This window comes from Syngnathus acus, chromosome 11 (assembly GCF_901709675.1).
Source record: "Syngnathus acus chromosome 11, fSynAcu1.2, whole genome shotgun sequence".
NCBI classification, from domain to species: domain Eukaryota; kingdom Metazoa; phylum Chordata; class Actinopteri; order Syngnathiformes; family Syngnathidae; genus Syngnathus; species Syngnathus acus.
The window spans coordinates 5,696,392-5,710,571 of record NC_051096.1 but is presented as its reverse complement, the minus strand read 5'-3'; the positions used below and the strand labels follow the sequence as shown (position 1 = coordinate 5,710,571).

At 43.6% G+C, this 14,180-nt stretch overlaps 5 protein-coding genes across 5 annotated transcripts; 4 read left to right on the top strand and 1 right to left on the bottom strand.

Moving 5' to 3' along the window:
* The first annotated feature begins 71 nt into the window (after positions 1 to 71).
* apoea (apolipoprotein Ea) lies at positions 72 to 1,433 on the top strand. Its single transcript, XM_037264589.1, has 5 exons — positions 72 to 145; positions 230 to 292; positions 376 to 517; positions 579 to 866; positions 1,040 to 1,433. Exons 2-5 carry the CDS (start codon positions 250 to 252, stop codon positions 1,344 to 1,346), a joined length of 780 nt encoding a protein of 259 aa, XP_037120484.1. The 5' UTR covers positions 72 to 145; positions 230 to 249; the 3' UTR covers positions 1,347 to 1,433.
* A 529-nt stretch (positions 1,434 to 1,962) lies between these two features.
* msto1 (misato mitochondrial distribution and morphology regulator 1) lies at positions 1,963 to 5,240 on the top strand. The gene is made up of 14 exons (XM_037264585.1): positions 1,963 to 2,143; positions 2,398 to 2,527; positions 2,611 to 2,680; positions 2,764 to 2,839; positions 2,922 to 2,973; positions 3,040 to 3,190; positions 3,303 to 3,417; positions 3,507 to 3,641; positions 3,710 to 3,862; positions 3,929 to 4,060; positions 4,123 to 4,304; positions 4,383 to 4,487; positions 4,551 to 4,660; positions 4,733 to 5,240. Exons 1-14 carry the CDS (start codon positions 2,060 to 2,062, stop codon positions 4,984 to 4,986), a joined length of 1,749 nt encoding a protein of 582 aa, XP_037120480.1. The 5' UTR covers positions 1,963 to 2,059; the 3' UTR covers positions 4,987 to 5,240.
* srsf4 (serine and arginine rich splicing factor 4) lies at positions 5,118 to 8,492 on the bottom strand. Its single transcript, XM_037264587.1, has 6 exons — positions 8,247 to 8,492; positions 7,711 to 7,880; positions 6,528 to 6,637; positions 6,235 to 6,449; positions 6,062 to 6,139; positions 5,118 to 5,935 (listed from the first exon to the last, which is right to left on the bottom strand). Exons 1-6 carry the CDS (start codon positions 8,351 to 8,353, stop codon positions 5,479 to 5,481), a joined length of 1,137 nt encoding a protein of 378 aa, XP_037120482.1. The 5' UTR covers positions 8,354 to 8,492; the 3' UTR covers positions 5,118 to 5,478.
* A 246-nt stretch (positions 8,493 to 8,738) lies between these two features.
* Positions 8,739 to 10,973, top strand: xkr8.3 (XK, Kell blood group complex subunit-related family, member 8, tandem duplicate 3). Its single transcript, XM_037264562.1, has 3 exons — positions 8,739 to 9,319; positions 9,651 to 9,838; positions 9,919 to 10,973. The coding sequence occupies exons 1-3, from the start codon at positions 8,955 to 8,957 to the stop codon at positions 10,617 to 10,619; spliced, it is 1,254 nt and encodes a 417-aa protein (XP_037120457.1). The 5' UTR covers positions 8,739 to 8,954; the 3' UTR covers positions 10,620 to 10,973.
* Positions 10,974 to 11,455: 482 nt separating this feature from the next.
* LOC119130689 (XK-related protein 8-like) lies at positions 11,456 to 13,959 on the top strand. The gene is made up of 3 exons (XM_037264563.1): positions 11,456 to 11,802; positions 12,027 to 12,214; positions 12,723 to 13,959. The coding sequence occupies exons 1-3, from the start codon at positions 11,507 to 11,509 to the stop codon at positions 13,484 to 13,486; spliced, it is 1,248 nt and encodes a 415-aa protein (XP_037120458.1). The 5' UTR covers positions 11,456 to 11,506; the 3' UTR covers positions 13,487 to 13,959.
* The last annotated feature ends 221 nt before the right edge of the window (positions 13,960 to 14,180 follow it).

Genomic DNA, 14,180 nt, shown 5'->3' with positions numbered 1-14,180 from the left:
ACAGCAATAAAAGTTGACAACGCACTTCACGATGGGAACTTCGAACGCCCATGTGACGTTTACTGGATCACATCACCGCAGGCCGATCTGTATAAATACAGAACGGCAAGCTCACTCCACCTCGTTGGTCACCTGCAAGTCCTTGGTAAGCTTTTCTTGCTACATCATATTTTTATTTATCTGTCCTTTATAAATCTGATTTTAAGAAAATAATTCAATCTCATTTCAGCTGTCTGCTCCAGTCTCACCATGAAGATCTTTGCAATAATTGCCACCCTCGCAGTCATCTCAGGTGAGTTTCTTCTGCCAAGTCATGTCACTTAAATTCATCATAAGAACATTCAGACTTAAATCCTTTCATTGGGTTTTGATCAGGCTGCCAAGGGAAGAGTTTCTTCCAGGATGACTCGGCGATGACCTGGGAGGAATTCTTTCAAGACTATATCACAGAGCTGAATACAAAGGCTGACGAGATAGTGAAGGACATTAGGAGCTCCCAGATCAGCAGAGAACTGGAGTGAGTTTGTTTATGCATTTTACAAAATGGCTCAGCCCTAACTTTGTGTGACTCCCTCCAGAACCCTAATCCAAGACAGCATGGCCGAGCTGGGAGCATATAGAACCAACCTGGAGGACAAGCTGGTTCCGTACACTCGGGAAACCGCTGAACGTCTGGGGAACGACCTGCAAGGCTTGCTCGAGCTTCTCCGTGTGCGTGTGAGTGACGCCAGAGTGCAGGTGGAACAGTACCAGCAGGAACTGCAGAGCATAGTGGAGACGAACTCCGAGGAGGTCAGAGTCAGGGTCGCCACCTACACTCACAAATTGAAGAAGCGCCTCAACAAGGATGCCGTGGAGATCCAAAGGTTAGCATCAACATTATTTTTGCATCATATTACTACCAGTCTTGATATGTACAGTGGATATAAAAATTCGACACACCCCAGTTCAAATGTCAGTTTTTTGTGATGAAAAAAAAATGAGACCAAGATACCATAAAAGCAAACTAACTATCTAAAGTAAGCTGTTCTTCTCTCAGGCAGGTTTCCAACTATTTGCAGAAGCTCCACTCACGCACCACAGACAACATCGAGGACTTAAGGAGCCGTATAGATCCTTATGTTGCTCAGGTGCGAGACAGCACCCAGGCGAAGATCAACACCGTGAATGACCTTGTGAGGTCCCAGGTGGAAAGCATGAAGGACACCATTCAGACCACGGCGGAGGACATCACAGCACGCTATGAAAAGACCTCCCAGGACATGTACAACACCCTGCAGGAGAAGGTGGAGGAGCTTAGCAGCTGGTTCCAGCCTTTGGTCTCCATGTTCAATGACAATATGTAAACCAATAATCTAAAAATCATCTACCACTTTGCAGATGTAAAATGATGATTATGTGGTTCACAAATAAAGAAACTCACTGAAACAAAATGAATTTTAATTTTATTCAATACCATATGGTGGATTAAGGATTTTTATAGTAATAGTAACAGAAGAACAATAATGCCTGAAAAAAATATTAAATTAAGTGAGTCACAGAATCATATTTATTGCATGCAGATTTCTGTAGTAATTAGTAAATAGCAAAACATTGAAAATTAATTTAGTTTTACACAATTTATCTTTTCATAATTATAACACTAAATGGAATACTGTACATTGTGTACTTAGTAATAAAGTTATATTTTAATAAATCGTCATTCTGAGACCATGAATTTCCACGAATAATAATAATGCTGATTTTACTTCCTTATTAGTTTTGAGAGTTTTGTGTTTTAAATATCACGAATATCACAATATTATTATTATTATTATTATTATTATTATTATTATTATTATTATTATTATTATTAAGGACGTCCACATGTGATCCGACGGCACCGCGAAACCAAACTACCCTATTTCAGTATCCAATGATATTGCTTTGAATTCTTGCTCAGCCAATCAGAAATCCTTAGGGCTAAGTAGGTTGTCGCCTTTTTGTGTCGTCATTTCCAACCATGTTTCTCATTTATAAAATGAAACGTTTTCTCAGATAGTTGTCACAATCTTTAACAATGAGTAACATATGTAGGGAGGTCATCACGCTTCAGCTGGGCCATTATTCCAACTTCGTGGGCACTCATTGGTGGAATTTACAGGTAAGAAACACAGAACCAGCTAACTCAGCTAGCTCCAATGTTAGCTTTGCATGTGTTGTGTTGCTTCCAAACAAAGCTTGAAGTTAGTGAAGGCAATTTTATTTTATTAGAGCATTGATTTTTTTTTCAAAGGAAAAGCAAAACTGTGGAGAGGAAATTATGTTCATTGCCAAGCCTTGGACTGTATTTGATTGTCTTAGCGTTCTTAGAACTGTAAAAATAATCTAAGTGATGCAGCCATACTGTGTTTGTAGGATGCATCACTGTCATATGACCCAGAGATGCCACCTGGAGACTTCCAGAGTGATGTCATGTTTCGTGAAGGTCAAACTCTTGGTGGCAGCATCACCTACACTCCGCGCCTCATTTCCATGGACCTCAAAGGTAACGTAATGCATCATAAACCGTTTACTGTGACTTGATGAGAAATCATATAGTTCCCATAATGAATGTATTTGTCACAAAAGGAAGTCTACAAACTCTACGGCAGGAGGGAAGTCTGTATGATACTAGCAAAGAAACATCTGCTCTTTCCTGGTAAATAAAGCGTAACAGTATGGTAGGGTTTGTTTTTTCATGCACCGACTTATTTTTCATAATAAGTATTCTCTGTATAATAGGGATGGAAGCCTAATGGTTCATAAAGAAAGCCCCCCTGCAAAAAATGCCTTTCTTGAAGACCTGGACAAATTGGATGTGAGTAAACCAATAAATTAATATTTAGGCAATTAAACATTACTTTTGGTTATAATTCCAATCTATGCTCTTTCATACTCAGTGTGGGGACATACTGACAGTTCCAGGTTTTTCATCCAGCTCCCGATCTTCATGTAAGTAAAATCGAATCAACGTTTACCCAATGTGCATTTTCCCTGATCTGTTCACCTGCCTCGCAGGTTCTCTAAGTGTGGATACTGTCAATAGTCAGCTTGCTCGAGTCCAGAAGAAATACAGCTTGGAGGGTAGCGTCAAGGTCTGGTCTGACTTCCTACGCATCCACTTGCACCCTCGGACCATCTCTGTTATCCATCAGTACAACCATGATGGGTGAGTTAGAGATTAAGATTTTTTTGGTGTGTGTTTTGCTAACTATGTGGATGTTTTTCTACATTTTTAAAGTGACATGCACCCCCTCCTCCCTTTTTTTTTTAATGATCAGAGAGGCTGATCGTCTGGAGGCTTTCGGCCAGGGGGAAGCACTGCTGCAGGGAGCAGTGCTGGAAGATCTGGACGACAAATTGCATTTTTTTGTTGAGGAGTGTGACTACTTCCAGGTAAGTTGCTCCTAAAGCATCATCACATCACAAGTAGTCACTGTTTGGTGACTCGGGTTGTTCCTCCTCTGACTACATCTCCACTTTAGGGTTTCCAGGTGCTCTGTGACATGACAGATGGCTTTGCAGGTCTAGGCTCAAAGGTCACAGAAATGCTGCAGGATGCGTACGGTGCTCGAGGCATCCTAACTTTTGGAACGGCTCCCATCAGTCACCCAAATTCAGTGAGTTTAACTCAACGTTGTTTAAAGTGTTTCGTGCCAATGCTGACAGGTTGTTTGTGTTCAAGCAGACTCCAATGAAGGACCTCTACCATCTGTTGAACTGTGCGTTGGGGATGGTCCACATGGCCAGTCACAGTTCCTTCTTCTGTCCGCTGACCCTGCGAGGAGGACTGGGTCTACGCCCGTCGTCTCCTATAAGCTTCCCTTACCTAAACTATGACGTATGTACTCTTGAGTTTATAAAAAAAAAATTGCATTTCCTGAATAACCTCGTGTTTGTGTTGCAGCCGTCACTTTGGTACCACTCCAGCTCTGTCCTGTCTCTCGCTTTGGATGCGCTCACTGTGCCGTACAGACTGAGGAGCAACTCCGTCCCCATGTGGCAGTTGGCAGACTCGCTCTCGACGTCGGGGAGAAAGGTGATTTTATTATTTGCTTTAATGACTTCCAACTTTACATACTGTATGATATTTAATTGTAGGTGGTGGCAGCTTACGGCGCCGTCCCGTTCCCAATGATGCACGGCAGCTCTCTCCCCGATGCACTGAGTGCTTGTGACTCGTTGCCGTGGAAACCACTGTCAACGTGCGCCGAAGCAGGCGACGGTCGATGCTATGGCCAGTGGGTGACACTCAAAGGCTTGGAAGGCCAAAGACTAACCAGGTATATAGTTGGTTGCCTTTAGGTGAATCTTCCTATGTGGAAACAATCTGTAATATTATTTTGTCTTTTTTTGATCAGTTCTGTTGCTCCAGGGATGAAACCGCCATCTCCTCTTCACAGCCTCCACAGCGGGGAAGATGTTCTAGCATCTTACATCACATCTTTCTATCCTACGGCTCCTTTGTAAGGCTCACAACGGATTCATACATCAATTTTACAAAGTTTTAAAAACGTTCTCCCTTTCAGAGCTCTGCAGTTGGTATCCGGGCCTAGCAAATTGACCCCACCTTTCCCTCAGATATTCAGTCAGGCCCTGACCGAACAAGGTCTACAGCAGGACCTGCTTCCAACTAGTTGTGAGTTTCTTAAGTTTCATCATCCTCTGCTCCGAAACTTTTCTAGCGTGCTAAATGATTTGCTCTTTATAGCTCAAGTCTCCTCTGTCCCGGTCATCACGTCCCTCCAGTCGGGGCCAGCGTTGGACCCGTGGCTCTCAGAGTTGCATCGCAGCATCAGCGCTTTCGACGTCCGCCGCGTGGCCCCCAGCTTTCTTTCCCAGGGTCTCGAAATGGCCGACTACAGCGAGGCACTAGAGGAGTTGCGCTTATTGGCTCGAAAATATCGGGACGATAGCAGTGGAACAACGCGGTCGTCTTCTGAGGAGGAGGAGGACGACGACTGATGGGCATTGGACACGAGGATGGATGGACTTTTTGTTTACATCATGCTTACACTCCCTTTTAAAAAGGTACCAAACAGCATTTTCTAGTATAAACAGTAAAGGAAACTAAGAAATCATGAATGAAAACACAATCAAGAGGCCTTTTTTTATTTGAAATAATGTTGAAGAGCTTTCACAAAAGGTGAAATGTGTATTCCAATCGAGCACAGCAGTACATATTTAGCATCGACATTTAGGACAAAAACATATACCACCAAATTAACTTAAAAAAAACTTGAGTCTCAGACTGGAATTTAAAAAGCCTCCACTTTTGGGTCTACGGGAAAGGAGAAAAATGTTAAAGCAAATGAAATGGGAGATGTGCATAAGACATCAAGAGCAAGTATCTTGGTTGAACAACTACCTATCAAAAACGTGACGTAACCCATGTTGAGCGTAATGCAAAAGTGGGAGGGGACACACGAGGAGGGGGTGACAGACAGTGCAAAAAAACTACGAGCGGGAACGAGAGCGGGACTGGGAACGGGATTTGGAGCGGGATTTGGAACGAGAGACCGAACGGGAAGCGGAGCGGGAGCGCTCTTTGACGGGGCTAGGCGAGCGGGACTTGGATTTAGATTTGGACTTGGACCTGGCTCTGGATTTCGAATCAGCGGGGGAGCAGGAGCGAGAACGCCGCTCCTGTTCGCCTGCCTCGTCTTCGCTCTTGGGAGGGTCACGACCCTTTGATGCAGACTTCCTGGAGACTGAACGGGAGCGAGACCTAGATCGGGATCTGGACTCGTCGTCGTTGCTCTTCTTTGCCTCTTTCTTGCTCTTCTTGCTTCTGGGGCTGCGGCTCCTACTCTGCTCTTTGTCCTTTCGGTCCCCGTTGCTGCGCTCGTCTTCCTTCTTGCTCTTTCCTTTAGTCTTCTTGCTGGTGGAGTGACTGCGGGAGCGGGAAGCAGGCCTGCAGAAAAAAAAGGTCATTAGACACTAAATAAGAAATCGACAAAGCGTGTCTGTATTCATTTAAATCCTATTCCTCCTTTAAGCAGTACACCGAACGAAACTACGGCACAGTGTGACGTCTCACCTGGAGCGGGAGCGGCTGCGACTGCTGCTTTCGCTGCGGCTTCGGCTCTTGCGGGACCTGCGGCTCCTGGAGCGGGACCTGAATTAGCAGCAGGTTAGTACAGTGAACCATTTTGTGAAACAAACACTAAAATACCAAATAACACCATCATTTTCCCGTGTTGTGCTTCGTACCTGGAACGGCTTCTGCTGCGTGAATAGGAACGGCGGCGCTTAGCTCCGGGGCGGTCTTCAATGAGACGGATCTTTCTGCCGTTGACCTCGGTGCCATCCAACTTCTCCAGAGCCCGCTTCATGTCAGCGTAGAGCCTGAACTCGATCACCCCTTCGTTCTTTCGACCCTTGTGCGTATCGGCGTAAGTCACCTCCCCTGCTTGCCTCATGTAATCCTTCGGGATAAAAATAGACATTTTTAATCCCAGTGACAATATATGTGTACAGTACGACTTTCAAATAATAAAACGTACCTTTAAGTCCTGCCAGCTGCATCGGCTGGACAGATTCTCAACAATGAGTCGATAGTCCGTCCTAATAGGTGGACCATAGCGGTCTCTCCCCCAACGTCCTCCGTAACCACCTTGCAAGGTAACAAGGATAGAGCAACAAAATGAGGACCGCATAGCAATAGAGATGCGCTTATTATTTTGAACTCCACACTATTCTACAAATACTTAAAGCCACTCTGACAGAAATAAAATAGACTGGGAAATTTTAAGTTCATAAAATAACTTAAGTAAAAAAAAAAAAAGAAATAAAATCTATGTACATGTACGAAAATGGTCAAGTTTAGCTAATTCTGTCTATACTTAAAAGAAAGCAAGTCATTAAATGTAAGATACAGAATATTCTAAATCATTTAAAATTACAAAGAACTGAAAAAGGACAGTTCCGGTAAACAAAAGGTTCTAAGCTAGCCTAAAAAACAACTGAGTGTTAGAGTAAATGTTCTTTTTTTAGGCTGAACCCACATCTGTTCCTAACCCCCATGGCATCCTCACCACCCGGCCTGGGCTGGGCCTAATGGCAATAGCGGTCTTCATTCACAATGGCTCCCTTTTTTGGTCTGCCCAGGGGCCCAGAATGGTCAAACCACACTCTTGGAAAGGGGGACACCATGGCCAGCAATAGGGCGGGCAGTCAGCAAAGGACTCTTTCAATTGAAACATTGAGGTTCTTTGTTAAAGCTTTACCTTTAAAATTGACAATCAACTTTAATAGAATGTTCAAAAAATATAAAACATTCACAACACATTGAATTCGGAATTATCAAAATGAAGGTTTTCCTTTTGCAAATATGTTTTGTAAATTGCTACATTGATTCATTTGACTACTCATTGGTGGCTTGGGTGCACCCAAATTTAACAGGGAATCTCGCTCGTCTGCAATTGATGTCTTTCAATTTCATGCAAAGAGGGCCGTTGGAAACGAGTAATCAAGAAAACAAAGCTGACCATGATGGGGACGATGTCTGTTTGCAGAATCTGCTGAAACTTCAATGTTTACATCCCAATCCAAACGCTTTAAGCCAACATTTATGAAGCCCAACATTTCCATGCACACAAGCCACCAAGAGGAACGGTTTAGCAGTAAATCACGAGTAAATTAATAAATATAAATTGTGAAAAGACATCGTTTCGTTGGTGAACTTACTCCTTCCTCCCCCGCCTCCCCCTCCTCCTCCTCCTCCACTGTAGCCACCATCACGACGAGGTCCTTTGGTGTGCTCCACAATCACACGTTCCCCGCACAGCTCCTTCCCGTTCAGGTCGTACACGGCATCGTCGGCGTCGCGCGGGTCATCAAATTCAACGAACCCATACCTGGAGAGAACGATCGGCGACGATAAGACACAAAATTAATCAAACACATAGATCCTGGATGACTAGAAGAGTGCAAAGAACAGACAAAAAAAGGTATTACACGGTTACAAGTGCACGCTCACATTGTGACATTGCCACGTCTAGCATTAGCTTGCTGCCGTAGCACGCTAACCACGATTAAACTACCGGCAGAGGAAGTATGGTGTGTAATAAAAAAATCGTGCATAATTAAGTGCACAGCGGTGGTTACTTGAATAAAATATAACAAAGACAATCCGATCGGTAGGGCCTGCACAGGCCCATACCGCCAGGTTAGCTCAACATTAGCATTCCAACAGTCACCGAGGGAAAAGGCCGAAACGTTACCCGTTTTTCAAATCGACTTCCAGTATCTTCCCATAGCTCTTAAAGAACCTCTCGACGTCTTTTTCCCTGGCTCGATAGCTCAGCCGTCCGATATACACCCTTGACATTCTGCCGAATTGTGAAGATCACAATTCGACAGTTAGAACGAGAAAAGCCGAAAGGTAAGAAGAATGCGGGAAGAGGGAAGCAGATTTATCAGCAGTTCTGCTACAATGGCGCCGCGACGACGAGGCGTGGTCTATTCTCTTCTTCGGGGCTTTTTAGTGGTTGTCAAAAGGACTTTGCGTTTTAGTATCGCCGTCTTGTGGGAAGATGTAGTACTGTTCCAACACTTGGATTTTTTTTTTTTCTTCAAACTTAGGTACATGTTAAACTATTACTCATAATTTATTTTACTTTAACTATTTAAACAAACCTGTACTATTGAAATGGTTAAAAGTCACAAAAACACCCTTTCATTGCCGGATGTTGAGCCCGTTATGCCAGTTTTGGGCGGGGCTACCTTTAACGCCGAGGGGATTGTTTTTCAAAATAATCTCTTGAGTAGAAGTTGTAGAACTTTTGCGTGATAATAATGTTGTGTTTGGCAGGGTGGCGGAATAATCACACTTTGATGTCCGCTTGTAAGACTTGATGAAATGTGGTGGGCCATTGAAAGTAAAGTGAGGTCTCATTTGGAGACAAATAACGGGACGCGTCGCCAGCCGAATGTTAGCTAACAGCGCAACTAGCCGGCTAAAAGTTATTATGGAGCGCGAGACTTTTTCAAAATATTCCTGGATTGATTTCGTTTTTTCTATCATCGGCGTGTGTACTTTTTTGGTGGACTGGGGCTCCGACTTGTGGGTGGCCATCGAGTTTTACTGCCATGGTGACTTTTTGTGGTTCGGGGCACTGGTCGCCCTCATGATCGTGTCGTCCTCCTTGGTCCAAATGTTTAGCTGGTTCTGGTTGAAATATGACCGCCAACTGCCCGGCTTCCGAAGTGAAATCGGAGCCGAAGCGGTTCTGTTTGTGGACAGAGTCAAGCTCACCTGTCTGTTGCATGTGCTGCAGCTGGGTTTCCTATGCAGGTACACGTAATATCTATTATTTTAATCCGATCATTTGGTGAAACATTCATTTCAAGCAGTCATGCATTCGATTTACAACACGCAGCATCGCATTGTTGTGATTCCAACATTTTCTTACCAACACACAAACATTGTCTAGCTATGCGTCACAGCATGCAAGCATATGATTACATTTGACAAGTGCCGTGACCATAAATGTCAAATTCAGGTGTGGCGGCGACAGATAATGTCTGCCCAGCATCCTGTCACATTCCATACCTATTTTGCTTTGTTGAGGTCTGCTGCGTGAATGAACAAATATTTTATCACGCATTCCCATCACGTACTGTAGGCACATCTCGGCGATCAGGCAAGGCTTCCGGGTATGGTGGCGTAAAGAGGAAGGCTCCGAGTACGCCGTCTACCTGACCCACGACCTCAGCATGCTGCGGCTCATCGAGACGTTCTGCGAGAGCGCTCCGCAGCTCACGCTCATGATCTATGTGGTGCTGCGCACCAACAAAGCCAGGACCGTCCAGTGTGAGTTCTTCCCTTTCACGTTAGAACTGATGGACCCTTAATCACAAGTGTGTTGTGACTGACCATGTGTGTGTTTGCAGTCGTCAGCATTGTGGCGTCAACCACGTCCATAGCCTGGATGGTGGTGGACTACCACCGCTGCCTGCGCTCCTTCCTGCCAGACAAGGCCAAGCAGGGCTGGGGCTCCTCCTTGGTCTACTTCCTGTGGAACCTGCTGCTCATCTCCCCTCGTGTCGCTGCTCTCGCCCTCTTCGCTTCTGTCCTGCCCGCCTACATTGCCGCCCACTTCCTCATCGTTTGGTCGAGCTTTGTCATCTGGGCTTGGCGACAGAGGACCGACTTTATGGACAGCGTCGGTGGGGAATGGCTCTACCGGGCCACTGTGGGGCTCATTTGGTACTTCAGCTGGTTTAACGTAGCCGAGGGTCGGACTCGAAGCCGAAGTATCATCTACCATACCTTCATCACCACCGACGGCGGAATCCTGCTCGCCACTTGGTGGTGCTACCGAGACCCCGTGACCTCCCAACCGTACGCGATGGCCCTTCTCATCACTCTACCTCTTACCTACCTGCTAGGACTGCTCTTTAAATGCATCTACTACTGCTGCTTCCACCCTAAATTGTGGAGGCCCCCACTTAGGGAACCCGGACTGCCCGACGACTTGCCTGATTCACAAGTGTCCTTCCGAGAGTTTCCCATCCAGGAGGCTGCAGAGTCCTCCCAGCTGCTCAACAAAAGAATGGCACACAATGCGGCGCTCTTTTACTCCAGTCAGTAGAAAGATTGACTTGTTTACCTGACTGCAAAGTGCAAATGAAAGATTTTTAATGAATACCTCTCATACAGTGTCAATTAAAACGGACCACTGTTGTTTTTTGTGGAAGACAGATGGATACAGTTCTGTCAGTTGTGCAGGTGTAATGAAATGTCCAATCATATCTTTGTTATTATAGCCATATGAAGTTGGCAATATGGCAGATTTGTATCAATAATTCATTCCTGTGGCCTAACGGAACCCATACATACTTTGAGGTCAAACTGTTTACAGTGGACAACATCTTTATCATGTCATATATGTACTGAAGTGAATTACAGGAAGGACATTTTATAAGATCATTTTTCTAATGGATTTTTTGCCACTTGTTCATGCCTGATAATAGAATTGCTATACCTTGTAAGTATTTATAAGAACTCAGACAATAGTGACAGTTAAAATGTGGATTAAAATTTTCGAGGAATTTTGCACAAAAAAAAACTTTTATTCATCTTGCAAGCTGTTTATTATGATTATTTTTTACTAATGATTATTATCATTGCGTGTATTCATATCAGTGTTTTCCAGCCGCAAGTTTCTTGCCTGTGTTTTATTATCTGCAACCATTACGTGTGAAGCTTCTTCTGAGTCATGTTTACTGGAAGAGCTCTTGGTAAGCCATTGATCAATCAATCAATACTTGCAAACAATAGATGGACCAATAAGTTAACACCATTATAGTGAATTTTGTGAATGAAAGCTAAAGAATGTCAGATTTGTTTTCTTATCATATTCCTTTAATAGTCCTTGAGGGCAGGGTTTTTATTTAGGGGGCGTGTCCAACGGACTTTTTCTGTTAAGTGACGTGACTTCGGATCGGTAAGTCGGCATGTAGCAGTCCAAGTGGAATCATGAGTTTCTTCAAGTTCTCGAAGTTTCATTGTGTCCTCAATTACGTGAGCCTGGCTTTACATTTGGTGGACATTGGGCTGGACATCTGGGCTGTGGTGTCTCTGTACCAGGAAGAAGAATACGTCTATCTCGGGGTGTTGATCTTCGTCCTTCTGGGCTCGTCGGTGCTTGGACAAGCCTACAGCTGGCTTTGGTATACTTATGATGACTTTGAGAGGATGTCAACGATTGAGAGGTGTCTCAGTCCGAGGCAATTGAAAGTCGTGCACTTTTTGCAGCTTGGAGTCTACTTCAGGTTCGTAAGTTTTGTTTGTGACTTAGGCCGCTTGATTTGAAGTCTCTACACTGCAATTTTTTTTCTTCCCCTCTTCACGTCTGGCTCTGTTCTGAAGTTCGAGTTTTGAATCAGGGTGTAAATGAACAACAAACTAATATGAAAGACATTTATTTTTAAACAACATAAATTAACTTTTTTAAAAAAAAGTGGATTTTTGAGTCTCCACATTTTCCTTTTTCCAGACATGCTGGTCTTGTGGAGCTCACACCGTGCAGGTGCATTACAAAGAACCAAGACTCGGACTCTGCGGTGTACCTGACTCACGACCTCAGCATGCTGCGACTCTTTGAGGCTTTTTCAGAGAGTGCACCTCAAGTGGTCCTCAGTCTTACCATCATGCTGCAGAGGGGACATGTGGATCCTTGGACAGGTACCACTTATAATGTTATAGTCACGAGAGACCTGTTCTGTTAGACAAAGCTAAAGTTTGAGCAAATAAAACTCCTCGTCTCACTCGTGCATAGTTTCTTGACACCAAAATGCGCCTAAAGGAATGTTGTTAGATATAGCTTTGTCCTGAGCACAAAAATGCACTTTCTATCCAAAATTAACCATTAATATGAATGAAAATGGCATGAAACAATTTAAGTTTCTCTTCAAATGTTTTTTTTTTAAGAGAAACTTGAATTGTTTCATGGCATTTTTGTAATTTGTATTTTAATGAAGCAAGAAAATCATTAAATAGAAAGCATACAGTAATTTTGTAATGGTGAATAATATCTTGACCACAGTATATTGTTCATTTCTTTATTATAATTCCCATTTGAGGACTGTCTGTCTCCATTTTGCAACCTGCCATATTGTGAGAAACTCCGGGCCTTTCAGAAATTCGTGACTAGCGAACCGCCAAATTGTAGCATGTCTAATGTCGTCCTCAGTGTTGAAGGCCTCGATCTCGGCTTCAGCCATCGCCTGCAGCGTCTCCATGTACCACCGCGCCCTCCGTTCCTTCCTGCCCGAAAAAGAAGTGCAACGCATTGCCTCGTTTCTCATCTACTTTATCTGGAACCTACTTCTCATCTTCTCCCGGCTGGCCGCCATTGCCTTCTTTGCGTCCGTCCTGCCCTGCTTCATCTTCACCCACTTCATTTGCGCCTGGATAATCCTCTTCTTCTGCGTGTGGCGCTCCAAACCAAAGTTAATGGACAGCCCCTGTGGGGAGTTTCTCTACCAAGCCACCGTGGGCCTCATTTTGTATTTCAACTGGTTCAACGTGTTGGATGAGAAGACTAGATTCAAGACGACGTTGTATCATAGCTTCATCCTGCTCGATACTTCCCTCATGTGCGGCTTGTGGTGCTGGAGAATATACACACAACCCCATTTTGAAATCTCCCTCATGTATGCTTGCATCATTGCCACCAGTGTGGTCATACTTTACATCTTTGGACTAATCGTCAAAATACTCTATTACAAGCGCTTTCATCCAAACGTCACAAAAAAGACGCTGAAAGGAGATGTCACGAGCCCTCCAGAGAAGGCAGTCATGTTCTCAGCCGGCGATGCGGCGGAAAACGAGTTTCCTCACATCGGCGACCGGAGCGCCGCCATTGAAGATGAAGTGGACACCGCCGTGTCACGAGCCGATGTCAGACTAACCAATAAAAGAATGAGGAAACTGGCGGAGAATTTCTACTCATGACATGTGCATGAACATCACAAGAAACTAGTTCTCCATTTCCAACAAGGAGGATCTATTACCACCTGCATAGTCAGCACTTTTTTTTTTTTTTTTTTTAAAAGGACCTGTACTCAATTGTTTGCAGACGATCACAAAAAGCAAAATGTTTACAGAACTTAACTACCTTGGTTATGACGATCATTATAATCACAAATAGTGTCGCCGTATGAACAATATTAATTTTATTCTTGCCTAAAACATCCACTAGTTTATTAAAATGACTATTTATATTTTTAATTTAATTACTAATGTAATTCAAATGTATTTATTTATGTATCGCGAACAAATACAAGCCGTGAAAATATTCCAAGACAATACTCAGGGTATTTACAATGTATTGACTTTATCAGATAAACAGAAAATCTTTACAGATATCTGTTGAGGTCCTAGATAGCTACGGTGGTCTAAAAGACCCCCTTGAATGAGATGATTTAGAAAAAAGAAAAAAAAAGCTTTGAATAACATTGAACCTTCAACATTGTTTACTTTCAAACAGACATGCAGAATTATCACAGAATTGTGTCATGTATCAGAAATAGTAGAGCCATTTTGTCAATTGTACATAAAGTGAACAAAAACAAGACAAATGTTTTGTTCAATTTGTTTACCGCATTGTCGTTTCGAGCCGGTAATACTATGTATTACTTCTTGATTG

What these genes read in the sequence shown, in the direction of transcription:
- apoea (XM_037264589.1), top strand. Translation starts at nt 250, where the DNA reads ATGAAGATCTTTGCAATAATTGCCACCCTCGCAGTCATCTCAG. An exon ending in CACCCTCGCAGTCATCTCAG is followed by an intron (nt 293 to 375) that starts GTGAGTTTCTTC and finishes GGTTTTGATCAG; the next exon opens with GCTGCCAAGGGAAGAGTTTC. An exon ending in GATGCCGTGGAGATCCAAAG is followed by an intron (nt 867 to 1,039) that starts GTTAGCATCAAC and finishes TTCTTCTCTCAG; the next exon opens with GCAGGTTTCCAACTATTTGC.
- msto1 (XM_037264585.1), top strand. Translation starts at nt 2,060, where the DNA reads ATGAGTAACATATGTAGGGAGGTCATCACGCTTCAGCTGGGCCATTAT. An exon ending in CTCATTGGTGGAATTTACAG is followed by an intron (nt 2,144 to 2,397) that starts GTAAGAAACACA and finishes CTGTGTTTGTAG; the next exon opens with GATGCATCACTGTCATATGA. An exon ending in TCTCGACGTCGGGGAGAAAG is followed by an intron (nt 4,061 to 4,122) that starts GTGATTTTATTA and finishes ATTTAATTGTAG; the next exon opens with GTGGTGGCAGCTTACGGCGC.
- srsf4 (XM_037264587.1), bottom strand. Translation starts at nt 8,353, where the DNA reads ATGTCAAGGGTGTATATCGGACGGCTGAGCTATCGAGCCAGGGAAAAA. An exon ending in GAAGTCGATTTGAAAAACGG is followed by an intron (nt 7,881 to 8,246) that starts GTAACGTTTCGG and finishes CGTTCTCTCCAG; the next exon opens with GTATGGGTTCGTTGAATTTG. An exon ending in CGCAGCAGAAGCCGTTCCAG is followed by an intron (nt 6,140 to 6,234) that starts GTACGAAGCACA and finishes CTGCTAATTCAG; the next exon opens with GTCCCGCTCCAGGAGCCGCA.
- xkr8.3 (XM_037264562.1), top strand. Translation starts at nt 8,955, where the DNA reads ATGTTAGCTAACAGCGCAACTAGCCGGCTAAAAGTTATTATGGAGCGC. An exon ending in CAGCTGGGTTTCCTATGCAG is followed by an intron (nt 9,320 to 9,650) that starts GTACACGTAATA and finishes CACGTACTGTAG; the next exon opens with GCACATCTCGGCGATCAGGC. An exon ending in CAAAGCCAGGACCGTCCAGT is followed by an intron (nt 9,839 to 9,918) that starts GTGAGTTCTTCC and finishes GTGTGTTTGCAG; the next exon opens with TCGTCAGCATTGTGGCGTCA.
- LOC119130689 (XM_037264563.1), top strand. Translation starts at nt 11,507, where the DNA reads ATGAGTTTCTTCAAGTTCTCGAAGTTTCATTGTGTCCTCAATTACGTG. An exon ending in CAGCTTGGAGTCTACTTCAG is followed by an intron (nt 11,803 to 12,026) that starts GTTCGTAAGTTT and finishes TCCTTTTTCCAG; the next exon opens with ACATGCTGGTCTTGTGGAGC. An exon ending in ACATGTGGATCCTTGGACAG is followed by an intron (nt 12,215 to 12,722) that starts GTACCACTTATA and finishes TGTCGTCCTCAG; the next exon opens with TGTTGAAGGCCTCGATCTCG.